At 37.5% G+C, this 24,512-nt stretch overlaps 1 protein-coding gene and 1 long non-coding RNA gene across 6 annotated transcripts in view; one reads left to right on the forward strand and one right to left on the reverse strand.

Annotated features, from left to right (window-relative positions):
• Positions 1-5,510, forward strand: part of LOC144579940 (uncharacterized) — a 29,805-nt gene extending 24,295 nt beyond the window's left edge. The window contains exon 3 of the long non-coding RNA XR_013528697.1: positions 1,263-5,510. This is a non-coding gene — a long non-coding RNA (uncharacterized LOC144579940). The remainder of the gene's footprint in view (positions 1-1,262) is intronic.
• The window catches only part of ZNF385D (zinc finger protein 385D), a 940,329-nt gene that overhangs the window by 335,371 nt on the left and 580,446 nt on the right, over positions 1-24,512 (reverse strand). Inside the window, exon 1 of one of the 5 annotated variants that reach the window (XM_002759647.6) lies at positions 5,262-5,577. The exons of 3 other annotated variants lie outside the window; for them this stretch is intronic. In XM_002759647.6, the coding sequence (XP_002759693.1) occupies positions 5,262-5,283 (22 nt within the window). In that variant the 5' untranslated portion in view covers positions 5,284-5,577. Of the gene's footprint in view, positions 1-4,421; positions 4,633-5,261; positions 5,578-24,512 lie in introns of those variants that run through there. One more of the 5 variants, XM_078354400.1, reaches the window with a different exon arrangement.

The following is a 24,512-nucleotide window of genomic DNA, read 5'->3' on the forward strand; positions in this document are numbered from 1 at the left end:
TGAAATTCTGTTGCAAAACTAATCTTTGTGGGAAATGATATGTAATGGCTTCTTTAAAGAGAGACAGACAGAAAGAGAGAGGGCAGAGACTATGACCTTTGTTGTTTCTTGACATGTTTTTCATAGTGCAATACAAATGGAAACATCCCTTTCTCAAGGTCAAAGTAGAAATAGGCTTCTGTTTATATAAGCATCATGCTTTCTTAAGCAGGAAAAGCCTTGAAAATGATCCTTATGACTTGATTTTTAAAAAACGTATATAATGGTTGCTAAACTTGAAAGCCAGCTGTGCTTAAAAAATACTTTAATATCTATCTTATTAAGTCAATAATTAATGTGTTACATTTTAAATGATGTGAAAAGATTCAGCGATATGTAAATGCTATGAATGAAGCATAATATTAAGTATCTATATAATAAGGCACTATTTTACATTTCAGGATGAAACACACACACACATACCAACCAACACATCTTGTCTTATCAAGGGAGTGTTCAGTCAAAAGCAGCTGTGACCAAATCTTCTGAAATAGAAGTCAGAAACCTCTAATTTAAATTTTTCATTTGTTTTTTGGAACAATTATGTCACCCATGAAAGTGTAACTTTGCAAGTCATCATTATCTCATGAATTTTGGAACTTATCCCTTAAATAAACATATCTCATTTCCATGTGATTATAACAACTATGGAGGTCCTTTAAAAAATTAGCTTAAAATTTAAGGGTGTGGTAATCCATGTTACTGGCATGTTGATCAAATTTGGAATCTGGCTTTTAAAATAAGAACTTCATGTGAATTTAAAAAAAGTATAGTCTTGAGGAAGAAATCTGTATGGCTTTTGAAATTATCTTTGATTTCAGGCTCTTAAGCATGACCCTTCCTGATAGTGTTCACCTGTTACATTCTCCAGCCTGTTTTGTAGTAATTTATTGCATGTAATTTAGATTTATTTGTAGTAAGACATAGTGGTAAGGACTTCAAGCTTTAAAGGGATACTTTAGACATAGAAGTTCCTTCCTGAATTATTCTCTCCCCTGTCAGCTTCAGCAAGATAGAAACACTGGCTGAGTGTTTAGAAATACTCTAGTGGACCTAATTCCCCATAACAGATCACTCAGTACAAACTAATTAGATGGAGTTAAATGTTTCCACTGAAAACACTAAAAAAGAGGAATGTTTTTCTCTGCTGCCTGCTGCTTTCTGATCATTTCCTTCCTCATAACCTTGCCATTTAAATGTTTTTCTAACACACTCCTTTGAAGGTGAACTTGACGGTCCAGCTACAACCAAAAGTGTAAGTGCTGACTTGAGAATGTTCTAAACATCCCAGGGGAAAGCAAAAGTCCTTCCCAAGACAATGTGCAAGTGAGTCTATTACAGGCAAGGGAAGAGGGTTCTGTCCTAAAATTTTCCTATGAGATTTTTTTTTTTTTTTAGCTGTTGTATTAAAAGCTTCCTTAGTGAAGTATTTATTATCATTATTCTTATTATAGGCATGGCACCAAATGTTTTTACTATTTTTCTTAGACATTTTAATGAAGGCAACTGATCCACAACTAACATTAAGGTGAACTTGAATGGTTCATTCACACTTTGTAAATTTTGCCTGCCCTTTTTCCCTAGGTTTAATTAATATGCCATTAATAGTAACATTTAGGGAGAGCTCTAATATTTGCCTCTCAGTTCTGTTTAAGGTGTATCATTTCATTATTTTAGGAGTATTCTCATGGGGGCAAGCCCCAGGCCTTTCAAGGCTGCAAGCCTACCACAGTCTCTATCTGCTTGACTCAGAAGCGAAAGCTTACTGATTTGCAGCCACACAGAATTTCTTCAGTACAACCAGCCTCCCATTTTCTCTCCCAAAGGCAAAGGGTGAGACATGGCATCTCTCTGGTCAACCATGGGGAATCTGTGTGGTTGACATGACCACTGGCAACGACTCACCTATCCAGCAGTGGAGAAATGTGTCAGGCCAGATGGGAAGGGGGGAATGATTCAAACATACGGTGCTTAGAGCTGGAGACAGTGCACAGTTACAACCTTCTGCCAGGCGCTGAGCAATTGCCGGAGTGCACTCAAGCAAAGAACCTGCCCTTCATACCAGCACAGTCCTCTTAACCAAATTGTAGCTGGGCAGCTCAGTCCATTGTACTGACAACCACCCACAGCCTCTCTTCCTTAATCTAGGGAGAGGTCTCCTGGCTGCCTTGGTTTTAATTCTGGATAAATTATTAATGGCTATTCATCTTTGGCACACGTAATTTTTAACTATCTAAAATATTGATGGGGGTGGGAGGTAAATTCACAAGTATTTATTATTTTCCCTTGCTTTTACAGTAAATCCACTCAAGTTGCTGACTGAGATTTTTCCTGCTTCCTTCTCCCATGTGAAACTTATATTTAACTCCAAATAGTGAATGCAAGATCCAAGATCCATAGAGTAAGTAACAAAGTATCCACGGTGACTGAATAGCAAACACGTAAATCATGGTGCAGGAAGTACGAATGAACAATTATTGAAAACACTGCACTAAAATCTCAATAGGAGATAAGAGTGAGGCTTAAGTCATTTAAAAGGTCCATTAGTCTGGTAAGTCTGAGACAGCACACTTCAAACATAGCCGTTTTTGAGATATGAAAATATTACATATTCCACCAACTTGCACGCACACAACTGCCTCCAGTCAAGCTAGGACAGGGTCCAGTTGTCCAGTCCCCAGGGGGAAGGAGGCGTGAAGCGAAGCAGATAGGCTAAGCCAGGCTACTCAGGCAGTGATTCTTCAGCTATATTTGAAGGTGTGTATGTGTGTTGGGGGGGGGCAACACTGACAAATCAGATAATTTATAAAGGAAGTAAATATCCTGCTTTCATATCAATTCACCCCATACCGTAGCATCACCATGCTCTTCATCACGCTCTGCTGGGGACACAAATAAAAGAATTCTGACACCTCTAACCCATTCCCACAAATCACCAGAAAAGCCTAAGAATGCAGCATCGCTTTCCCTTTGTCCCTGTTGTCTCTGACTTGATAAACCATTTGCAGTTGAAAAATGAAGAAGAAAGTAATGGCCAACCAATTTGCAAAGTGAAAGCATTCCTTTGAAGAATTACCTGAAATTGCTACAATTTTGAACACACCCACATTAAGATACATACCCATGTACACATATATATGTGTATGTATATACATATATACACTGTCTTCAGGATTTTCAAACATTAGGATGCTATTGAATTTTAACATGCCTGAAGTATACTGCTCAATTCTTTTTGCCCTTGCTCTTGTACCACACATTTTTATTTTAGAGACAGGTGGGCTCCCAAAGTTCTGGATATCTGACAGCTTGAATGAGAAGCTGCATAGCATAACCTGAAAGAAACAGCATTCCTGAATACACAGGCTTTCCTCTGGGAATAGACAAACATTTCTCATACCGAAATTATGGCAAGACAATGTTCAAGACACAGAGGGCAACTTTAGCCTTGCCTTTCTAAGAGGAGAGTTTCATCTGAAGTTAGTAGGCCATCACGTTTCAATTTGTACTATTAAAAACTTGCATTACACAATGAAACTAATTACCCTGTGAATCACTCTGCTTTACAAGAGGCTGAACTACCATACAGTTAATAACACGAGCTAGCCCAGCGAACGTTACCTCCAATAGTCACACGATAATCCAGTACAGCATGGATGGCCTTTGACCAGTACTTTTCGACCCTACTGCTATCTTACTTGGCCCTACTCCCTCATGACAATCACATAAGGAATTGTTGCAAGAGGATACAAATGTAAACTAAAATTATAATCTATTTCATCATCCTTCAATATCATTACTGATGCTGAAATTTTATCTTGTCCAAAAGACCTATTATCTTTACAAGCTTTTCCATTTCTGAAATATATATGCATGATAAACTCTATTTTATTAGTGCCCAATAAACAAGCTTACCACCTCCATCGCTACCCACTGGAAAGAGGTAGTTTTCTGTAGATCTGCTTATATTTGGCAATACAATGAGGACTGTTTCTTACAAATCAATTTCAGTTACTTTAAGACTTCTTTTCTAATATGACACAAATTATAGAGAAATCAAAACTGTCAAGACAACTAAAGGCATTTAGCTTTTGGAACTTAGGTTCCTTCCACACTCACTCAAATGTCTCAAAGGCTGAAGATAACAAAACAGAGCAAATAGTACACACAAAAATAAATGCCCAACAAACAGTGCCCCAACCTAAGTTTATCTAAATGCCTCTTTAATCTGAAAGAAGACTCTAGATTTACTATTTAAAGCAAACCAAGAAAATCAGAGCATTTGCATCTTGGATACATTTCCTAGCCCCTCTCCAGTTGTCCTATCAAACCTTTTAATATCACATAGATGTCCTTAAATGATGATGCCAGATGGGACTTACAGAAGGAAAGCATAACTTCAGAGAGGAAGAACGAATATTCAGTCCTTATCTTTGGCTTCTCCTTACTTAGTGAAGGGGTTTGCCTCCTCTACTAGCAGTAAGTTGCAGGGTTAAGAGTGCAAATGCACAGCTCCAAGCCCACTTCTAGAGCTCAACTGATAGCTCAGCTCTAAGCCTCAACATGCTTTCTGGAAATGCAGGCAGCTCAACTGAAAACCTAACGGAGGTTTCTACCGTGGCACAAAACTAAAGCTCAAAAATATCTGGCAGCTCCGAGACCTCTAAAGGTTTAAAATGATATGCATTTTGTGCTAGGCTGCTCCTAGCTAGACGGTACACTGAGATGGTACAGAGGAGTGTTCTCAGCTGCTCAATCACTGCTCACTAGAGAATGTTTTCCTTCTCCGCCTCAGAACAAGAAAAAACAGCAAATGCTGAATGAAATGCTCATATTGACTAAGCTTTCTCAGCATCAATAGTATAGGAACTTTGTTTCACATTCCATTAAGTTAGCTCATGACTTCCCACGCTGGCTGCACCATTTCTCCTTCACCTAGCTAAAGCAGCCAACTTCATTCAGGCAAATCAAGGCAAAGTTTCCCCCCTACACACGTCCCTGTCTCTTTTCTTTTTCAACTTAAACTCACCCAGGGCTAAATTAGCCCCAACTGTGGCACAAAGGAAGATTTGAAGGCTGCACCGATTTGGTCCTCTAGTTGCCAACTGGAGGTAGGTTTAATGTAATATATTCTTGCAGCTTAAGGAATTTTTTTCAGTGCTTGTCTGCACTGATGAAGAGCCGGACACCCCCAGAATTACATCATTAGAGTGAACACTCACCAAAATACATTATGTTTCTCATTAATCAGACAGCTGGAACCCCACCGCGGTGTCTTCAGCATCAGCTCTCACCCAAGGCTGGCACGCAGAGCAGAGCCGTTTCATGCTACACTCGGTGGAAACATCCCCGGCGTGGAGAGCAGTGGGCGCCGAGAGCGTGCCTCCTCCGCGGGATGAGCGCCTCGCAGGCTGCTTTTCCAAGGCTACGATCCTTGGCGGCTGGAGAGTGCGCTTGGGCTGCCTGCTGCACTGCCCATCCTTACTGTAATCCGACTCCTCCTTGCGATGTCCTTGCCGCGCCTGTGACATCAGGACTGAGAGTACTACAAACAGACCCCTCCACCCCACCCCACCCCACCCCACCCTGGGTGAGCAGCCGCTCCACGAGGTGCTCTGATTGCCTGCCTGGACCAACCATGGCTCTCGGGAAGCTTTGACGAGCCCAGAGACTTGGGAAGGGGCGGAGTGAGGGGCGCCGGAGGCTCTCTTAAAGCGAGAAGGGTATTGGGATCCGCACAGGAGCACGCAGGAGAAATTCACCAGTGTGCAGGAGGGACGTGGTTAAGGCGAGTTCTGCCATTAACGTGTAATTAGACAACACTTTTACCCCGCCCCTCCGATGAATGCCACCATTCTCTCCAAAATTTAACCTCCCCTGCCAAGTTAAAAAGGCGGTACGGAGAGGGTTGGTGTCGTGCTTGCGTTCTTTTTGCTGTAGGCTTGAAGGTTTGCTGTTATATTTTTTGCGTTCATATATAAGAGGAATAAAAGGAACGTCAGGGACCATTGCTAGGGTAATAGAGGTTTACACTTAGAAGTGATCAGATCCCAGAAAGCTAGTAGTTGGTGAAGAGAAATTTTTTATTTCTTGAGTGTTCTCTGAGCTGTGTTGATGGAAAGATGTCAAGAAAAATAACTGGTGGTAAAAGTCACCTGTCAGTTGCCCAGGACCAAATTTGCTACCTCCCTTACTAGGTAGTTAGAAAGTACACTGAGGCTGAAATGATCTTTGACCTCCTGAAAAGGAGAGACGATTAGCCTGAAAGGCAACCAACACTGTGTCATAATTCAAGTCCAGCCACCAATATAGACGCGCACGCGCGCGCGCGCACACACACACACACACACACACACACGCGCTCCCATTAAATTTGAGTTGAACAGTCAAGAAAGGCAAAGCTTTAGCAAAGCCTCTGGCTCCTCCAATGGTATAATGAATTGCAGTCCTTATCTTACATAGAAATGGATATTAGAAAGAAATCCCTGAAAGCTGTGCTGATTAATACTTAAATGCACAGCATGGAAAAATAAACTCATACAGCAAGTTCAGTTTCCTAAGATTCATCATTTTGGGACCCAATTTACGTACTGGAACATTTGAACTTATGCCTATCTATAAAAATTTATGAAATTAAGAACTAAAGATAAACAAAGAACTGTAGTCTATGGAAGAAAGCAATTGATATATTTTTAATGTGGGCTTTTATAAAACTAGGATAGCAAAAATTTCTACATTTTGATATTAAAATATTATATGGTGTTTACAGTTCTACATCTCTTGGTGGATTTACTGTGTATAGAAACTAGAGGGCTGAAGCTCATGTTAACAGCTTTCTGTACAGTCTTGCATAAAAGCTTAACTCCACATTCTACCTCTGTGAAAAGAGTGCAAAGACCAGTATTCTCTCCATACTAGATTATAAAGAATTTGGTGAATGAAAATGGATAAGCAAATATAAATCAGAAACATCAGAGTGACTCTAAAGATAAATCTAGTGCTGTTCTTTTAGAAATACTCTTAATTTAAAGCAACTCAGAAAAATCTAAATCATAGAGGATGCATACTTTTTTAACTCCCTTTTTAAAATTAAAATAAAAACAATCCTACAGGCAAGTATTGAAGAAAATGTGTAAATGTTTTTTTTTTTTTTTTCCTTTTGGACAAGTGGAGTTGTCCAAAAGTACAATTAATAGCCTTTCCCTCAAGCAAAAGAACCATTTGTGGTAGAGCTTATTCGTGAAGCCTGTCAGCTGCCTTGACCTCCTACACGGGCTAGGGGGCACTGCAGTTTAATGTTAGTGCTTTGGGTCCATTTGAGTTCCTGTAGTTGGAAGATGCAAGCATTGAGAGTAGAGTTTCAAATAGGAGATTTGAAACACTAGAGAACTACCTTAATTACTAATAATACCTACATTTGCATGACATTTGACAGTTACAAGATACTTTCACATGTCATCTTTCCTACTAACAAATTGATATAGAAAGGTGGATACTACAGATGTCACAAATAAAGAACCTGCTGCTCAGAGATGTTAAACGTCTTTCTCAATGAGGTGATGAGTAAAATACAGCTGTCTTACTATTTGTTGAATTTCTGTTAGATTTCTCCAACAGGTTTCCTACTTCAAATAAATGTGCTATTCGTAATGGCTCAAGTAAAAGTCACCTCTAATAAAACAGTGTCACTGCATGTTCTAGAAACAAATATATCGATATGGTAACAAATGCATCAGCAGAGAGTATTTGGTAATAGAACATGCCAACCTTTGTCTAGTAGCATACCCCAGAAAGCAGTGTGTAGCCTTTGAAAGAATATGGCATTCTAGAGGCAACTGAGTGTTATATCCATACAGTGTAATTCTGTTAAAACAGAAAAGGAAGATGTCCTATTTAATTCAGGGTATGCATCCCCATTCCAAGCAATTAAGGGTTATCTGGAATGCAGAAGCCTAAGACACAACTTTGTTTATCTCTAGATGGAAAACAAGTGATTTTTAATTCTATACGTTTTCCTGTTTTACTCAAAACAACTTTATTTCTTTATTTGTATATATTTATTTAAAAAAAAGAAAAAAATGCAACTTTTTTTTTTGATTGCTGCTGTTGTTTTGTGTGTGTGTGTGTTTTGTACTCTGACCACCATCTCCATATTACTTTCACCGTACAGCACTGGTAACCATTTTATTCCTGTTTCTATAGAGTTTGACCTTTATGTATAAGTGAAATCAGTGGGTATTTCTTTTTCTGCACCTGGCTTATTTCACTTAAGACAACAATGTCCTCCAGGTTTATCCATGTTGTCACAAATGAGAGGATCTTCTTCTTCTAAAAGGTTGAAGAGTATTTAATTACGTATGTATGCGACATCTTTGTTATTCATTCAACCACTCATGGAAAACTTGGGTGATTCCTTTAAATAATACTGCAATGAACATGGTAGTACATACATTTATTTGACATACTTCTTTTTTTAATTTTGAAGCATAATGATATCCAAATGAAGCCACAGCTGATCTTGGCTAGATAAAGGATTGTGAACATGTCAGCTGTGCCTGAGAGATGCTCTCATATGTCATCTCAAGGGGGTGACTTAGCAGCTTCTAGGGAAGAATCTGGTTCACAGCTTGAACTCTATCTGTCTCTAAGAATCTGTGAGAACCTAGGCACTTCTGAGGGTAAATTAAGTCAGTTTATCTGGGGTCAGCTGTAGCACCAACCTGCTTGCCAGGTAAAAATATACCTTGCACTGTTAAAACAAAGAATGCCTTTGAACTGCTTACATATTTTGAATTAAAAATATCATGGTTGGGTGAAAACTTTTTCTCTGTTCTAAGAACCAGGTAGCTGCCTGTCTTGATTCCTCATCTCATTCAAATCTTGCTTGAAGGTTTATCAGTGTAGTAATTCACTCTACTTTTTTCCAGTTATAAACTGTCTTTGTCCCTCCCCTGACATTTCCTAACCTCTTTTCCTCCCTTAGTTTTCTCCATAGCAACTATTATCATCTGACACACTATTTTAGACATCTGTTTATTCTGATTTCTCTTCACTGGAATATAATCTCGGTGAGGGCAGGGATTGTATCTATTTAATGCTATATCTGCAGTTCTTAGAAAGGTACCTGCTACTTGTCATTATACAATAAATATTTGTGAATGAGGGAATGAATGAATGAGCATCCTAAATACAGCTGTATTGTGTGTAAGACATCACACTTTTCTATGTGCCTGAAGTCAATTCTTGGAGGTTGATGGTGTTTTGTGCAAAGAGTTTACACAAATTTAATTTGTCCATGCTTAGCAGCAGCTGTTCTTAAATTCCATGCAGTACAGATGCCAGGTGGTATTGTAGGCCACAGTTTGTGAGTGTTTGTTTGTCCTTCCAAATTCTTAGAGCTGCATGGAGCAGAGATTTAGATTTAGCATGAGTTAGCACAGCTCAGTTGTGTCTTCCATTGCCTTGCCCTTGGCTTTAGTTTAGTCCCCCTTTATCTTTTATCTATATTGTAGCAATAAAATTTTATCCAGTGTTCCTGACTTCAGGTTTGCCCATGTCCAGTTCATTCTCCATATTAAATCCATTATTATCTTTAAAAATGGTATGATCTTGTCACTGTTTTGCTCAATACTCTTCAGTTTCTATATTTTATCCAGCAAGATAGTTAAGGCCTTTAACAACCAGGTTGCTATTTGCTTCTCCACTTGTAAATACTTTGTCCTTCACACTCTTCACTGTGTGAAAACGAATGTATGGCTGTAATTCCCCTGAAGACTATACTCCCTTTTACCTGATCTCCCTACTGAAGCGATTCGTAATCAATCTCTGGGCATCTGTTTAAATATTATGTCTTCTGAAACACTTTCCTTACAAAAAGACTAATTGAGGTTTGTATTTTTTTCACATAACACACTGTACTAATTCCTACTCTAGCATTTAAACTTAGTGAGAGAATTTGCCTTTTATGTAACCCAAATGAAAGAGATTTTCTTTTAAACTCCATGACCTCATACAAATCCATCACTTAATGAATTCATTATTTATCTATTAATTCATTCAACATTTTTGAATAAATTTAACAACTTATGAATGACTATTATGTGCCAGGCATTATTCCAGGTGCTGGACAAAGAACACTGCAGAAAGTACAAAGGATAAATGGGGAATACACTTTATGAGTGCCAGGAAGAACAACAAGGTCAATAATGCCAGAATAGAGTAGGTCTTAAAAAGTAAACTAAGAGTTGACTTCAAATAGGTAAGATGGAGCCAAATTGTGTATAACTTTTTAGGCCATTAGAAATACTTTGACTTTTATTATGACTTACATGACATGCCTTTGGGCAACATGATTTGACATGCTTTAACAGGTTCACTATGACCCATGTATGAAGAATTGACTAAAGGGAGCAAGGTGTCCAGTTAGGAAGCCTTTGTAGTAATCCAGGAAAGAGAACATGACTTGGACCAGGAGAGAAACAGTGGTGGTAGAAAAAGTGGTCATATTCTCTACATGTACAAAAATAGGTCAATAGAATTTTCTGATGGGTTAGACAGGCAATGGGAAACTTTTTAAAAGTAGTGGATTATTCAGTTTGAAGACCGAGCAAGTGGAAGGACAGAATTTTCACTAATTCAGGAGGAGACTGCGAGAGAAATTGCTTTGGTGGATGTTAGAAGGTGGTCAGTCAGTGTGGGGGCATATTTGGTGTGACATTCTTATTATATCCAAGTAGAAATGTTTGACAGTAGTTTGGCTATATGGGTCTGGAGCTCAGAGGAGATGTTTGGGCTTCATATTTAAATTTGGAAGTCATGATTTTATAAATGATAATGAAATCCATGAGATCAGATAGTATCTTTTAGAAAGTATAGATTAAAAAAGGAGAAGAGGTTTAACACTAAACATTGAGCCCTGAGACATTACAAGACCAAAAGCACAAGTATATGGGTAGTTAGTGATTGAGTATTTGTTCAAAGTATAACTCTTGGATGCATATGTATTGACATATGAATGACATGTGCTGAAAGGCCATTTTAAGCCTGAGTTGGCCTCTAGTATACTATCATTCAATGTCAAAACAGTTGGAAAATTAGATAAATAAATTGTACATATAAAAACAAATACCTAATCCAATTTATCTGTGCAGTGTTTTAATCAGAATGTTTAAAGTTGTGTAGATACTGCTATATACTCATAGATCAATTTCATTCACAAATTCTTACTTGATGTTTCCATATAAATTAAATGCCTGGGGACATTATGGAAAAGTAATTGTCTACAAGAAGAAAAGTACTAGGATTGTGATGTATGAATACCATAATATTCCATAAATATATTATGGAATATATACATATTTTATACATATAATAAATATATATTTATAAATGTAATAATATTTATAAATACCATAATATTCCAAAATTGTACTTAACTAGAGTTTAATGACTTTGGAGGCATATGATAAATTTCTCTCTTTTGTTTTTTAAGATGGAGTCTAACTCTGTTCCCCAGACCCCAGGCTGGAATGGTGCAATCTCAGCTCATGGCAACCTCTGCCTTCTGGGTTCAAGCGATTCTCACGCCTCAGCCTCACTATAGTCAAAACCTCACCTGCTACTACAGGAGCATGCCACCATGCCATGTATTTTTGGTCAAGATAGGGTTTTGCCATGTTGGCCCGGCTGGTCTTGAACTCCTGACCTCCGGTGATCTGACTGCCTCAGCCTTCCAAAGTGCTGGGATTACAGGCGTGTACCACCACACCTGGCCTAAATGTCTTATATTTGTGACTCTTTCTAGTCTCATAGACAGTCAATAGGAGCTTTTTATAAGGTTTAGTAACCAGCATGGAGAGCCAGAAGGGGCTGGTTGTGGAATAGCAATGTTTATTGGCTCAAACAATAGTTATTGAGTACTCCTGTGCCAAGTACTATCCTAGGTGCTAAAGGAATATTAATCAAATTACAGAAACCTCCTTAAACATGAAGCTTACATTCTAGAATTCTTTATATTTAAACATATGCAGTAGGATTTGGAACCTCTTTCACCTTTTTCTCTTATAGAGGGAATGACCTAAAGCATCTTTCAGTTCATTCATTCACTGGTTACAGTTTATTGCTTCTCTCCCCAACAACAGACTAGACCTAAGGGCAGAGACATGTGTACCATGTTCATGCTATAACCAATGCCTCAGACAGTGTCTAAAACATAGGAGAATGCCATTAATATATGCTGAGTGAATAAATCTATTGAGTCTTCTACCTACACATGGTGATTCCTACTGATCCTCCTGAGAATATGAAGTTATATTCTAGCAAGAATGCCCTTTTCTGTTCTCCTTTGTCTTACAAGTTTTATTTACCACCTAAAACTCAGATATTTTGTTTTCTAACATTTTTACCCAGGTTATGTCAAATTCTTGTGTTCCCTTAACAAAGCTCCCAAACACTCTTTATATAACCCTTTTACAGTATTTATTAGATTGCATTTCAGTGATCTGTTCAGTTGTTGATATCCCTCCAGTAGAATGAAGACTCTTAGGAGTCAAGGAAAATATTAGATGTTAATTTCTTGGATGTTTTACCGTATCCTAGAACATACAGAAATGTGTCCCAAAGGCATGGCGTATGCGGTTAGTGATTGGAACATGCCGTTAGCACCAGACGTTGCCTATGATTCAGGAAGCAGAAACCCTCACTGTGGGAGGATACAATGGCCAGAATTACATGTATTTAGGCTAAAGAGAGAAATTTTAAGTCTCTGAGGAAAACCCAGCTAGGAACCAGAGGCCAGTTAACTGTCAGGCAAGAGACACATCAGAAATGTTGTGGACGGAGCAGGTAAAGAGGATAATATGGGACCCAAAAAACAGAGTTCAGGCAGAAAGTGATTCAGGGGAAGTTAAACCCCTAGCTACTCTCTCAGAGTCTTTTATTTGTACGTTTGCCCTGAATGATAATCCTGATCCCCTTGCAATAAGAAGTGTTATACACTTCCTTTCTGATGGTTCTCAGACTATCTCTCTCATGCCTCTCTTTCTTTTTCTTCTATTTTTTCCTTCACAAACCTCCTTAGAAAGTTGTGTATATTTTTATACAGTTTTGTATGAGGCAGATGCTAGCCTCTCACTTTAAATATACATAGAATTGATATTATCACATGGACACCATGTCATAACTTTGGTTAGTATGGTGCCTCACTCATAGAAAGCCAAATTCTTTTTTTTTTTTTTTTTTTTTTTTTTGAGACAGAGTTTCGCTCTTGTTACCCAAGCTGGAGTGCAATGGCGTGATCTCGGCTCACTGCAACCTCTGCCTCCTGGGTTCAGGCAATTCTCCTGCCTCAGCCTCCTGAGTAGCTGGGATTACAGGCACATGCCACCATGCCCAGCTAATTTTTTGCATTTTTAGTAGAGACGGGGTTTTACCATGTTGACCAGAATGGTCTCGATCTGTTGACCTTGTGATCCACCCGCCTCGGCCTCCCAAAGCGCTGGGATTACAGGCTTGAGCCACCACGCCCGGCCGAGAAAGCCAAATTCTTATAACCATCATCATCACTGGCAATTATAACAAGACCTGAACTTGAATGTTTAAGTTACTACCTCCTTGTTTTTCAAAGGACTTGGTATCTTTGATGAGGAAATGAAGCATATATCCAAAAATATAACTAAAAACAAAGGTAACAAATGAATACTCTAGGACATATGGATAAGGGTTTGGTAAAAGATGAAACTATGAAGGGGTTCAGGCAATCCTAAGAAGCTACAAGTGGTGGAACGTAAGCCCTGTCTTTACTATTGACCCAGAGTGAAGTCATGCAGAAAGAGATGACAAATGACATAAAATAAGAATGGGACTGTGAATGATGTCTCTGGGAGACCAAGAACCAATCAGAGTATTAAAGAGTAAGTTTCTTAAAAGATCTTCAAGCAATGTAAGGTTAGAGAAGAAAACACAGATGCCATATGGGATGAGATCTCCCATTCCAGGATAAAGGTTTAAATTTTATTTGACAATATAGGAAGTATTTGCTGAATAAATACATAAATGAACTTCAAAGTATTTCCAAGGACAGAAATAAAATGATATGCCTCCAAAGACATTTGGTGACACAATAACATGAGTTAATACATCTTGTGAAGCAGGCCAAAAGATCTTATACACTCCAGAGGTTTCCAATTTTTCATAAAATAAAATTCATTTATGGTGCCTGGGCAGCTATTTCAGAATCAGCCCTCCCAGACCCAGATCCACCACAAATATGTTTGCAAACAAAATGAAAGAAGTAAACAGCATTATATGGAATTTCTTATTTTGCCTTTAAAAAAGAGATGCTTCATGATAAATTGAGTGCAGCTTCAGTAAATTTGGATGTTTTAGGTCATGAACATTCCATTTTTATATATACTGTGATAACAACTATATAGAGTGAGCAGACAGTGCAACTGTGCCCCAATGTTGCAAGAATTCACAAAGTAATTGAAAGTATCTCCAAGTGTGTGTAATTCTGTGCCTCCAGTCAAATGCAGTAGGTGGAAATTTGTTTGGCTTCCTCTGTCAAAATGTCTAAAATACATAAAGGAAATGTGTAATGGGAAAATAAAAGTTTACAGTTTCAACATTCTTTTAATTATCTCTTAATCTCATCTCTGCTTTGCTCGAACATACTAATAATCCTGAAGGCTCATCTCTGATCCTTCTGGTGGATAAAACGACTGGATGTGATTTTTACCCTTGACTCAAAAGTGTCACTTCTGGAAATCTGCAGTATTTGTCACCATGAATACCATTTAACTGCAGCGTTACCCAAAGGAACTCTGCACAGCCACACGTGAATACAACTGGAGGAAATTAATTAATCTTGTTGTCACTTCCATGATGCTTTTCATTAGTTTTGCTGCTATCTGATCAACTGGATTTCTCTGTACTGGTAATAGCCTCTTATAAAGTATTTCCAAGAGGTAAACAAAGATTCACTTTTGTGGTAGTGAACTTTTATGCAGTGGGACATTATTACTGCTACTCATATGAAGGTAACCCTCACATTTCACATTTAAGATTATAAAATCATGGGGAACATAAATATCTAATCTGTCTCCAACTGAGAAACTGTTTTAAACTCTATGCACAGATTAGGCATTTGAAATAAAAGGTCATACTTTTCGTTATATTATTTTCATGAATAATGATGCTTAGTGCACTATCAAGAATAGTACTGACTAAATACAGAACATAATTCATAAGAAATCTGGGCTTTTTCTTTGACTACTGGAAAGCAGTTTAGCAAAAGTTACATTTAACTGAGAGAACAAAGCAAGTGATAATTCAGTGGTGGTGTTGATCCTCTCTGAGTCATATTTTTGAAAGATTGGTTTAATGTATGTATATTTTAAACATAATTTATTTATATTTAGCATTATTTTTAAATGTTATCCATAGTTTAGGGCTGATGATGTGAGCAGTAGGATATTACGAAATGATCGAGGCTGACTTTAATGGTTAGGTCATAGAAGACAAAGTGGCTTTTGCTTCTCTCTTTTGAATCATACACTTTATGGAAAGCCACCTTCCATGTTATGAGGATACTCAAGAAGCCCTGTGAAGAGGTAAACATGGCAAGGAAGTGAAAACTCCAGCCAACAGCCAGTACCAACTTGCCATGCATGTGAATGAGCTACCTTGGAAAGGGATTCTTCACACTGTGCCAGGCCTACACATACCTGCAGTCATGATCAATATTTTCATGAAACTTCATGAGAGACTCCTAGTCAGCACCACCAGCTGAGCAACTCTCAAATTCTCAACCTACAGCAACTGTGTGAGATGCTAAACACTTTTTATTATTTGAGACCTTTAAATTTGGGGTAATATTTTTTTACATATCAATAGATGGCCAATACATGATGGAACTTTACAGTCAAGTTTTAACAATAAAACTTCTGAATATTACCACTTAATTTATGGCAAGGTGGTCTAGAATCCAGCTGAGATAAGACAAATGTAGGATCTTGGAAGCCTATATCCCATTTGGGGCTTGGTTTCCTTATCCATGAAGGGATAACCTGAGAATGAGTAAAGGTCACTAATCAGTGCAAGAACCACTATAGAGAGAGGAGAGAAGTAATAAAGCCTTGTAGAGTGGACTCATTATACATCTGAAGAGAGGATAAGGCACTTTGGAGGAGTGAAGAGGAGGTTTCAACTCTCAAGGGGGTGTCTGTCACTTAGCTTCAACCAATAATATGTCATGAGAGAATTCAGATCCAATTTTCTCAGATTCTTATTTTTTCCTAGCCTTTTTCAGATATTATCCAAGTGATAAAAATTGTATGTAACCTAAATTTAAAGTCATGATGGCTTAAAATTGTGATTGCAAGACCATTTCTTTCCTTTTTAATTTTCTAATATCTTCAAAATTATATTCAAACATCTCTGCTATTGGATTCAGCTGCTCCATCCATTCCTCCTTTCTGCTACTATCTCTGTCCTTTCTTTGCTTCATAATCAAATTTCTACAATTCATCTACCAACACCATCTCTCTCTGCCTTGTATCATGCTTTCTCCTTACCCTGTAAGATTCTTCTCCATGGTCTCAACCTTCTGAAATGCTGCTGATCCTCAGTGATGCACTCATGGTAGCTCCTCTCCGAAGCTTTTCTCCATTGCCATAGTCATCCTTAGTGACGACTTTCCCTCTGCTTCAAGACAAATGCTCTTTATCTCTTGGCTCTTACTAGTTCTCTTCTCTTGTTTTTAATGTAAAATTTCATTTGGCAAAATTAATATGCCTCATCTATTTTATTGTCACTTATCATCTCATCTCACAATGCCCGCCTGTAATACACTGTCCAGATCTCTCTGAAATGACAGACGTTGCTAAGCTGCTAAAAGTATTACAGACACACTGCCTTTCACTGCCAACCCCTATAGGCATCAGCTCAGCTGCAGAGAGCTGCCTTGTCAAGGTTTGGCCCTTGGTCATGGACCATATCCAATGATCAATATGGGGTTGAAAAGGCCTATTTGTCTTGAACCAACCGGGACACCTTTTTACAAGTTGGCTCATTCAAGCTCTAGAACACAGAAACATGCCTTTGGTTCTACATCACAGCTCAACTTTCTCTTCTCCCTTCCAGAGTGCTGACATAGGGCCCTCCCTTATAAATATCCTGCATGCTAATCCCCATCTGTGTTCTGTGACACTGTCATTGGGTAGGTACTCAACAAATGCTTGGTAGTATAAAATTAAGTCCCAAGTTCCTATAAACAAGTAAGACATTTTTTCCAAAGACAAGAAAGAATATGGTAACTACCCACAAAGCTCTTGAAATTGATGGACAATTTGTGAAAAAGATCACCTTCTCTCCAGAGACCTGTTGATTTTGGAATTAGCCTGAGGAGAGAAAACCCCAGAATTTAAATGGACACCCAGGTCTGAGTGCTCTGAGTAACAGTGATGGCTCTGCGCTGTCAGGTCTGCCAGGATATTCAATCATGACGTTCTTCTCTTTCTCTCCAACAAAGGCAATCACTCAGCATTTTATCTTTTCTAGGGGTGTCATTATTTTGAAAAGACAATAAAAGTCTCACAAGGGTTTCTATACAGTGAAAAGTTTTCTTTTTACCTTTGACAATAAAAGTAAAGGAGAAAAAGACCCTAATTAATTTGAGAACGAACAAAAACATCAGCGTTAAGGAACTTCCATAGTATTGGTCTTTAAAACTTGGAACATCGTTTCCAATGAGTAATGTATCATGTGTTTTAGGCCAGTAATATATAACATGCATCTTTAAAAGTACATTGTCTTAGTTAAATAAAATCATTCTCTCTGGAAGAAAAAAAAACAACACTGCCTTGGAAAAGTCTGTGATGCAGAGATACATGTAGTATCTGCCTTGTAGAAACTGTGCAGAGTCAGTCCCTTTTAATCTCTGCTTTGGTGTTACCAAGTGGTTTACCACCTGCTTTTAAGTCCAACACTTAATTTGGAAGATATTTAAATTTTTTCGTTCATTCACTATCCTAACAAATAGTCATTGAATATCCATTTTTCAAGCACTATGATGGACCCAGGGATACTGGGGTATTTGAGATAGATTTTTGGCCTCCCGGAGCTTACAGTTTTCCAAAGAATGAGATACTGCAACCAAAGGTAGATCAATGGCTACAACAGTGTGATGAAAATTGGCAGAAAAGTAGGGAAACATGAACAATCAGGGCGGTTAGAGAAGGGCTTTTGAGAATTTGACATCTAACATAAGGAATGAGGTTAATCTCAGATGTCTCAGAAATTAGACAAAGGTAAGGGAGGAGTATCCTGGGCATAGTTACCTGGAGGATAAAGCAGTATGTAGACAAGAGCCAGAAGACGTTTAATAAGGAGAGGCAGGGGAGAGTGGTATAGTCCTAGGAAGGAGAGGTAGTTTGAAGGAAATCAGGAACTGCAACAAGTATTTTGAAAAACCACGAAGGATTTTCAGGATAGTAATGGGCCTCATGGTTATGGATTCAAAATGTAGAATTGTTAAATAATAGTTGTTCAGTGAAAATAAAGCTCTCATATAACCAGGTGACTTTGAGGTGAACATATGCAATCATGCTGTAATCTGTGGTATAGCCACAGTTTTCCTTGGTCGGGTTTGCTATCTACATGCCAGCCAATGAAACATAGCAAGCAAGAATGAAAAATATATTTTGCATGGCTGGGCCTGTCTAGTTGAGAATCACCAATCCAACCACTTTTAGAGTAAATTAATGTTTTTAGCTGTCATGGAAGCTGAGCATTGAATACAAGAACGAAAACTGAACAGTTAAGTGTTTGACAATTGACCCAGTTTAGCCTTCAAATGATGGAGTCATCGTGCCATGTGCACTGAATTCTATGTCACACACAGAGGAACTGAAGTGTGGAAGAAATGACGCTTTGAGGAAAATACCACAAGGTTTTAGGTTTATATGCAAGTTGTGGTGTAAGTTTATGTTTCTGGCTCCCAAGCTTATTTTTTCCAATTGTCCACTTCTCTCCTGCCTACAACTTTCCTGAATAATTTCTGTTACATTATGGATGCCCCTGCTTCTAAAGATCTGACATTGAGACATTTCCTTAGACTGAGATTACCTACAGCTGTCACAAGTAAATAGAGTCTTAGATATCTTCAGTGGTCAGAAATGTTTTATTTTTTTCTCTGAAGTTTCAAAAATGAGTCTTTATAAGTACAGTAATAATTTCATTAAATAGGTTGGTTCCTATGTCTTAGAAATAAAAAAGCAGCATTTTCCAAAAGGTCATGCATGTATAATCCCCCCGCACACAATCCGTGTGTGTGTGTATGTGTGTGTGTGTGAGAGAGAGAGCATTTGAGCGTGTGTGTTATATATTTTACTGACTGACTTTGCTAGAAATATAAGTAAGGCATCAATGCTGATGAAAAAATATACAGAACTTTGACTTATTTCAGAGCAACTGCCAAGCCACACTCTTCTCTGGGGAAATGGCTATATTATATGAAATACACAGGGCTTACTCTCCCCTGGACGTAACTGATTTGATTAGGATGGCTTCTAAATGTGATTTTCTGAGACTCATGACTTGTGTGGACTAGCTTGAAAAGATAAACTGAGACAATCCTGTATGTTCTCAAAAACATAAACTAAGAGACGGAGAAGGAACGTGTCAGTTGGTGACGGGCCCTAGAGCTAGTAGGTCATACGGACTCAGGTAATACAGATTAATGGGCAAGACGTATAAACACCAAAAAAATAAGAGGAGGAAGAAACAGAGAAACACGTAAGCACGTACACACAGAGAAAGAGAGAGAGACAGAGACAAAGAGAATATGCACTGGATAGAAAAACAGAAAGGCCCATCTTACATGTAGGCTAGGTAAGCTTTGGTTATTCAAAGGTTTGTCTTCATATGTACCTTTTTAATTATCTCATGTTTTCCCTGCAGCAACTTTAATACATGTCTGTTCCTCACATAGTAATATCTTCTATTATACCTTTAATTAACTGGAAAGGATTTAGTAGACTGACACTAGTAAGAGCCATGGCCAAGCATGGTATACTAGCCTTTAGATTACATGTAAACAAGAGAAAAGAAGATAGCAGCATTGTGAAGGAAGAAAAGATGGTGGTCTACAGAAAAAAATGCAAGTTAGTCATAATGGAAGAATCCAGGGAATTTGGGAAGTGAAGTAACAGCAGTTATGGGGTTAATAACAATGGTTTCTTTAAGAAACAAGTAATGACTTTCAGCTCTCCAGATGAAATACCTGTTTTCTCCTAGTGTCTATCCTCCACTGGTAATTGGTGAAGATTTAGATAGAAATGATGAGAGTAACATATTCCTTAGGTTTTTAGTACATTTTTTAATAATAAAACTTTTTATTATTAGAGTAATGAAGAGCATTTACTTTTGACACACACCACAATTACTGCCATCTGTTATGGGTACAGGACATGTTCCTGTGTTAGAACCTGAAATTATGACTTTGGTTCATGTATTAAAGCATGGTGAGAACACGTTTTAAAAATGAGTTTGTGTTTTAGGAAAAAGCAGGATTGTGTCATAATAATGTGGACTCACTGATATTGTCCTTTATTTCTGGTAACTCACTATGGATCATCTGTAAGATGCAAATCTTGAGGGAGATACTGCAGTAGAAGAGAGAACATTTATTAAATCACTATCCAAGGCCCATTACGGAAACAGTTACAATTTGGAGAATAGAGAGAAATAACCAAGGACAAGAAGAGTAATATAAAATAGTTGAAATTGAAAAGAAGGTATTCTAAATGGAGCAAAGGGAGGATGAGAAGATATAATGAGTCAGAAGGAGAAATAAAGTAGTGGAGATCCTTGAAGTTAAGAGCACATAGTTAAAATTGTATTTACTGGAAAAAACTGTTTGTAGTTGAACCAATATACTGGAAAGAATTTGTGGTTATGGGTAAAGAAGACAGCCAGATGAGGTTCAATTAACATAAAATCTTACTTAATTCAGTACTTGACACATGTTGTGGGCTCAATGGCGATAGTTAATGTAGCTATAAAATACAAGGTCTTTTCGAATCTTATCTATCCCTTTCATTCATGAAAAGTGACTAAATAATGTATGTATAGCCCCTCCACACACCCTCACACATGCATGTGCACACCCTAGTTACTTCTGTCTGAGCCTAAATTGAAACAGAATTTGGTAGCAAATATTGTCAGTTGAGAGTCACAGAAATCACAGATCTCAGACAAATGCAAAGACAGTGTGAGATAGCCATCTTTAAACAAGACTAAAGTTACACATGTTTCTTAGGTTTGTATAATCATCCTACGAAATACATTTCTCTTTTTAGCTCAACTGCCACTTGTCTCTGCCAAATTTTACTTTTTTTTTTTCCCAAGATTGAACGCTATTTCATTCTGTTGCTGATAACTCTTTAACATGCTTCCTTAGCACACCCTTCTACTAATAAAACTATTTGTTATCACCGACTACATACTTGCCAGTTCCTTTCTAGACTAAGACTCTTGAAGGGAGAGCCAGAGTCACCACGGTATCTCCAGGGTCTCATGAGCTTGATTCATAGTAGGTGCCCAATATACACCTGGTATACAGATGAGTAGGTAGATGAATGGATGAATTCATGAGTGGTGAATGGAAAGAGGGTTGAGGTGGGGGCTGAGAGAGGAAGAGAGGGAAAGAGAAGATTGAAAGAAAAAGAGAAAGGATTATATATTGTGATATGAATATATAAAATGGTAGTTGAAAGTATTTAGATAAAAGACAAATATGACCACTGTTTTGGAACATTTTAGTAGTTGAAGAAGTTAAATTTCTTTACAATAATAAAGCACAAGAATGTATGTAATATTTTATATTATCTTGAACATTCATAGCATATTCAAATGAGGCACCCTTTGTCATAAATTCTAGACAAAAATTAAAAGAATGCTCTTATTTTTACATTGTCATTATTTGTTGTAATTACTCACATAAGTACATTCTAATCATGAGGGAACTGGAAAAACATACTCATTTTGTACATTTCTGGTTTTGTTGTATGTAATAACAGATATTAGAAGGCGACAACTTAGTGGGATATAGACACAGATGAATGCAGTAAATGAGAGAATCCCTAGGCCATTCATGTCACGGGACTTAACACCTGCATCTTGATTATGAACAAAGGCAAAGGACTTTCTTGAAGATAGAGTTATTACCTATTTTATAATCAGAATAAAATGTTAAGAAAAAGAGCACTACATCATTATTAATCATACCTTAATAGCATAATGTTAACCTCTATATATTTAAAGTAATTATATTAATGTAAGAAAGAAATTTACTATTGAGAATCCTGGGAATAGCAGAGTAGAAAGCAACAGAATCTGTCTCCGCAACTAGACAACAGTTGCACTCGCAGAATCTGTTGGATAGAACTATTTTGGAACTCTGGAGTCTATTGAAGGTTTAAAACGTCTAGGAGAAGGCTTGGGCGTAAAGTGGAGTTAATTTTTTTAATTGTAGCTCTTAGAGTAGCAGCAACTCCTCCCCATCCAGCCCAATGACAGGCAGCTGTGCATCTGTCCTGAAATAACCTGCACATAGCTTGTAGGAACCAGGGCAGACAAAAATGACTTTGTCCTCCAGATATTGGGAATATGTACTTTTTCACTGCTGACTGTTTCTATCACAGAGGTACAGACAAAGAGGTGGGTGGTCACTGTTATTGCACTTCCCTTCTTTGTTACAAACCCACCATCCCCAATCGAAGCAAGTTCCAGGGGATGTAACAAGTAGGCGTCCGGCATCCATTCTTTCTCTCCCTTGACTTTTCTGGATTTCTCCTGTTTGGAGTCAGACAGTAACGACTAGGGAAACAACTAAATAAATGGGCAATTTAGAAAGTGGACTGTGCATTCCCAAGGAAAGACATGGGCTCAGAAAAAACGAAACAAAACAAAAAACCAGAGGAAGCCTAAGTTTTTCACCTCAGGTTGAGCCTTGGCACAGGCACAGGCTAAAACAATCAATAAAACAAAACAATAAGTAATAAATATATAATCCAGCAAGCCCTGGGGAAGAGGGTAATAGAATTTTCAGAGTTGCCACATTTTTTAGCTTCAAATGTCCAGTTTTTATCAAAAAAATTTTTTTTAAATCACAAGGCATAAAAAGAAATAGAAATGTATGGAACATTCAAAAGAAAAAAATAAGTCAACAGAAACTGTTCTAAAAAAACTTGACGACAACTCTACTAGACAAAGACTTGCCTCAAAGATGCTCAAAGAGTTGAAGAAAGATGTGAAAAAAAAATCAAGAAAGTAGAATGTGAATAAAAGAGACATAGCAAGAAGAGCCAAGATGGCTTACTGTATACAGCCAGGAGGAGCATCTCCCACCAAGAAACAAGACCATCAAATGGGGAAAGGAGGGAAGGCAATGGTTAAAAAACTAAGTAAGACCCTAAATAGCAAACATAATCTTGAAAATAAATAGCAAAAAGGAGAACTCAGATGTCCTAATTTTAAAACATACAACAAAGTTACAGTATTCAAAATAGGGTGATATTGGCATTAAGACATATAAACCAATGGAATAGAATAGAAAGCCCAGAAATAAACCCTCATCTATATGGCCAAATAACTTTTGACAAGGAGGTAAAAAAATTCAATGGGGTAAAATAATCTCTTCAACAAATGGTGCTGGGGAAACTGGATATCTATAAGCAAAAGAATGTAAATGGACTCTTACCTAAAACCATCTACAAAAATTAACTCACAATGTATTAAAGGTTTAAATATAAGAACTAGAAATATAAAGCTTCTAGAATAAAACATGGGGCAAAACATCACATTGAATTTGGCAATGATTTCTTGGATATCACACCAAAGGGACAGGAAATTAAAGAAAAACTAGACTAACACAACTTTATAAATATATTTTTTAATGTTCATCAAAAGACACTACTAAAGAGAGGCAATTCACAGAATGGAAGACAGTATTTGCAAATCATATATCTGATAATAGATTAATATCTAGGATATAGAGAGCACTCCTAAAACTCAACAACGAAAAAACAAACAAGCTGCTTAAAAAATGGACAAAGAACTCCAATAAATATTTTTTCAAAGAAGATATGCAAATGTGAATAAGCATATGAAGAAGATGCTCAATAGCACTAAACATTAGGGAAATGCACATTAAAACAAAATGAGATATCATTTCCTATGCATTACAGTGAGAAAAAACAGAAAATAATATATTGATGAAGATGAGAAACTGAAACACATGCATTGTTGGTGGGAATGTAAATGTAGCATACATACACACAATGGAGTATCATTTATCCTTAAAAATGAAGAAAATTCTGAAATGTTGCAACATAGAGGAATCTTGAGAAAATGCTAAGTGAATTAGCCAAATGGAATCAAATTAAACAGTTAAAATACACCCACCAACACAT

Source organism: Callithrix jacchus, chromosome 17 (assembly GCF_049354715.1).
Source record: "Callithrix jacchus isolate 240 chromosome 17, calJac240_pri, whole genome shotgun sequence".
NCBI classification, from domain to species: Eukaryota; Metazoa; Chordata; class Mammalia; order Primates; family Cebidae; genus Callithrix; species Callithrix jacchus.